Here is a 4,537-nt window from a genome sequence, read left to right on the forward strand (position 1 = left end):
CTTTCAAGGTTGTGCAAAGACGGCAAGGTTTTTGGAACCCAAACGAACAAGTTTCATTCGTAAAAGCCTTGGGTTCTAGCATCTTGACGGGGATCCAAAGGGGCTCAAGATTTGGGTAGAACTATGTTGCATGGGGCTCCTGCTTGGCATCTTTGCTTAAGAATTACCTTTACCTAGGTCTTTGCATGGGCATCGTACTTTCCTTAGCTAGAGCCAAGGTAGTCGAGGGCTGACCTCTCTGAATGATGGCCAAGGTTGAGATTTGAGGGTGGTCTTCGTCTTTGTCGCGCGAGGTTTTGGATCTCTATAATGGCGTGAGGGGGCGGTCAACACAGTAAGGTGAGAGTGTTGAAGGTTACTTGAGGTGGTGACTTGTAAGTGGAGGACAAGGCTTCGAATGTTGATGTGTTCGGGGTGCCCTCTTCTACGAAGGGTACGATAACCATTGCATAGGAAACCTGAAGTGTTGTCGTCCTTCTTTGCCAGCTCACGATGTAATCCGTGGACCGTGATCCATCCCCTTCCAAGGACGATGCGCTCTCTCATTACACCTGCGGGGGGGTCACATAGAACTTGTACCACATAGGTTTAGCTTGAATAAAAAACATCACGGGTTGGAAATTGTTTCATTGGTAATGATCATTTGGGGACGGTGTGGGGCACGACTACAAAGACAAAACATTGAGCTCCAATGTCCACCAAGGATGGCCACACTACTACTAACTAGATGATCGTAGGGTGATTAATCCACTTTGGAATCCAGGTCTTCGAAAAGGTGATCTGATAGCTTTTTCCCCAGAGTTAAAACCGTATGTAGTCCATAAGACATGGCCCTAACTTGTTTGTGTACATGAGGTGAAACGGTGTGTGTCAGGTCACAGATCGGAATAGATAGAGCCCTGCGAACTGGTGGCTTCCCTTTCCACGAAGTATGGAGGCTCGTACCCCCTGGCAGAGGTGGGGAATAACCCTCGACACCCCTTTTTTTTTCTCTTGTGAGCCTAATTATATTATATGCATTATATATACTACCACCAGTCGCATGGTGTAGAGGGCAGGGGATTGAACACCCTGAGAGTCTAACGACCTTACCAACCCACCATTATAACGCCGGGGACAATCCCTCAACAGCCATTACAAAATCCTTTCATATGTTCTCCTTCACCTTAAGGATTTGCAACACATCAATGCTACAGAATGCTCAATCGCCTCCTTCATGACCCAATGATACACGAGAGGATGGGTCATTGCCTGGACTAGATTTCCGCAAGCATCCTCCAATCTAGAACCAAAAGCTTCCAGATCTCCTACCATCAAAATTATCTCCCAGTAAAACATGAAGGAAATGATCATGAGGAGAGGCTATACTGCATTACCATGCAATTAAGTACTTACATCAATCGCACCACAGCAGAGCCCCTCATTGGATTGATTTCAGTATACCATCACTATTGTACCAGGGTTGTCCATATCAGTTAACCTGCTAATAATACTCAAATCTTGCAATAAAAAATCCCAAGAAAATGAAGTCTACAAAAATAAAAGGATCGGACAGCTACAACTAAGGCCCTTCCCTACGTTCAAGGGAAGCTACACTTCCGATAGCACCATGAACAAAAGCTTATGCCGCTTTGTCAAAAGTAAGCATATTGCACCACAAGCATGACTGACTGATTAATGGCAATGTGGTATATGTAAGAAGAAAATTTGGATCCTAGAAATCAAGGTTCCCATCTTACGACCTGCTTCTCTGAAATTCCAGCATCAGAAAGAAGTTCCTGAACTTCCTCTCTCAATTCGGGATCCACACAGACTACTACACCTGTACACTCGGGATCATATTCTATGTCATCCTCATCCCACAGTGATGCAAAGGAGCCCACATGACCATCCCAATCCTGGCCGGATAGTTCTCCAACAGCCGTTCGCACCTTGAGTTTCTCATTTTCCCATTTCTTGAAACAATCCTGTAAAAACATTGTGAAAAACATAGATAAACTCTCTCTCTCTCTCTTCCCCCCCCCCCCCCCTCCCACCCTCCCAACAACCTGCATATCAAAAGAGCTCCATGCCCAGGCCATGAGAGTTCATACCTTGTAGATCACTTTTGAAGGCTCCGAAGACCAGTAGAAAAGGCGAATATCATCTCTCATACTCAAGCTTAGACTGCCCACATCCGCATCCTTTGTTTCAATAATAGCTTTGGCAATAGCTATGCCCTTCCCTGATGCAAAGAACAGTATGGTGGGGAAGCGGGCAAGAAACAAAATGGGCCGAAGATCCAAACCAGAAAGGCCAAAAGGTCCAAGTTCTAACTGATCACCTGCTCAGAGAAAAACAAGTTAGAAGTAAGCCCTCGATGTCTAAACAGTACAGCCAATGGGAAAAGACTGTTAGTAAAAGTGATGTTTGTGGAACAGAGGATGGCAATGTAGCTTCTTTACCTTCTTTGAGAGCAAAAACTTTGGGGGTTTCAGACTCGAAAACAAGCAAGTCAAGTGGTGCTTTGACAGACAAGAAGTATTGGGGCTGCTTTGTCATGCCTGCAGGTATATCTCCCCTAACCTTGTATAGGACAGATTCGTTGACTTTCATGGAAAAGGGAGGGCAGGATGCAGCCACATAGGAAACCTCCCCATCATTAACTTTCACTTGTGCGAGCCGCCCCGGTGCAGAGTATGCATACTCCAAAGCAACCATCTACATGTGATTAAAGAAAACTGAAACTGAAATAACGTCTCTCTCTCTCTCTCTCTCTCTCTCTCTCTCTCTCTCTCTCTCATGTAGTAGTTTATGCATCAGGTTTCTAATTAAGAGATCCCCGGTTCAAGGCCCATTCCCTGCATGTTGGTGCTCTCACACGGGGTCATTTATGATCTGCTAACTTGGCTATAACGAGGAAACCATGCTGCTGCATATTATAGAATTCCATCTATGAGATGTCTTGCACAGGCAATGGAAACAGGCTCCAAATAGGTCCGTGGAAGAATGTTTCCATTGTACGCACATTCAGTCTACTTATTGGGCAGCTTACGCAGCAGCTTGTGACAGAGCACAGCCACACTTGTAGACACCAATCCCTCCACAAGACATGCAATCACCTTGATCTGTACAAGCTCTCACCATCTTGGCTTGAGACTGCAGCTTGGGGAGGGCTGAATAGAAAAAGCACTCTTTGTGACAGCCAGGAGGTATAGTCCGAGCATCATACACATCTTGCTTTCCCTGCCTATGCACACATTAAATCACAATTTCCATTAGTTCTGAAAGGATTTCTCACTCTACCAGCTACGCTTGGCGGCCTACAGGCTACACTATGTGCCAGTCATTGCTTTGGTCACTGTTGAGACTGCCAACTCAGTCATGGCCCAGATTACACATAATCAACACCCCCCAAGCACACATGTGTGCGCACACTCACACATAGCTCATGAACAATATACATCATAACCACTTACATGCCTTGTATCTCATGGACAGGTCCAATATACTGACAATAAAATGATCATCTCTCTCTCTCCCTCTCTCTCTCTCTCTCTCTCAGGTTACCTCTCTTGAGCATTCTGCTTCAACAGTGATGTTTCGAACACCTGGGGCTAGCTCCTGTACGGCGAGGACAGTGGCAGGGTGCCAGTCCTTCTTACCTCCTTCTTCTAGCTCCTGGATCTTGAAGGACTGCTTCTCAACCCTCTCCTGCATCATCTGCTTCCGTATCTCATAGCATTGGTCACCATCGAGCTTCGGTTTTGCAGAGATGGATGTGGATGCGGCCTCTGCCATGGCCATCACGTGGTGGAGGTGATGGCCATGGTGATGAAAGTGGTTTGCTTTTCGGCGCGAAAACCCGTTTAAAGGGAGTCCTCCCCTGAGCTTTAAGAATGCGCTGCTCTGCAAGTGGGATAAATTGCTGACTCGAAGCTTGCACAGAGACCCAACATCGAGAGACGCAAAAGCTGTGCTGGAGTGCAAGGCCATGTCCGCTTCTTCGGTAGGGAAAGCTCTAATCTGCAGAGTTCTTCTTCTTCTACTCTGCAGATGCTACCACAGGCAAAGGGGTGTGGATAAGCAAGGTGTACTGCCAACTCATCCTCCCAACATTCCACTTGGCGTCCACGTCATCTCGTTCAAGATATTCCTCTATGATATTAGGTCCACTTTTATTGGAGGTTCTTGATATCCTTTCAGATTGGGTGCCCATGGTTATTAAGCTGGATACACACCAATTTGAAAGGGGAAAAATTTTTTCGAGAACTTGCCCAAACCTTAGTTTCCACCATCCAACTCCCCACCCTTATAGCTAGTGTGATGTTGTTGCAATTCGTAGATGGGACTCCCTTCACAAATGTCAACAACACCCACCATATCCACATGTAAATTTGCAATTTGAACTCATGTATGCCTAGTCGTTTTTATTTTGTATCTATGCTATCTAACGTTATGTGTCCATGTTCACATAACGTATATGTATAAGACGGATACACAATATCCAAAGCCCTAGCCCTGAGATTGAGGAATTGGATGAAGGAATTCATTAGAA

The 4,537-nt window shown here is 45.7% G+C and overlaps 1 protein-coding gene across 1 annotated transcript; it reads right to left on the reverse strand.

The window, feature by feature from the left end:
- Positions 1 to 1,475: 1,475 nt before the first annotated feature.
- LOC147618272 (fruit protein pKIWI502-like) lies at positions 1,476 to 4,077 on the reverse strand. The gene is made up of 4 exons (XM_086774714.1): positions 3,550 to 4,077; positions 2,445 to 2,700; positions 2,094 to 2,323; positions 1,476 to 1,967 (listed from the first exon to the last, which is right to left on the reverse strand). The coding sequence occupies exons 1-4, from the start codon at positions 3,973 to 3,975 to the stop codon at positions 1,722 to 1,724; spliced, it is 1,158 nt and encodes a 385-aa protein (XP_086630840.1). The 5' UTR covers positions 3,976 to 4,077; the 3' UTR covers positions 1,476 to 1,721.
- Positions 4,078 to 4,537: the final 460 nt, after the last annotated feature.

Source organism: Cibotium barometz, chromosome 35, assembly GCF_041138505.1.
Source record: "Cibotium barometz isolate CiBa-2024 chromosome 35, ASM4113850v1, whole genome shotgun sequence".
NCBI classification, from domain to species: domain Eukaryota; kingdom Viridiplantae; phylum Streptophyta; class Polypodiopsida; order Cyatheales; family Cibotiaceae; genus Cibotium; species Cibotium barometz.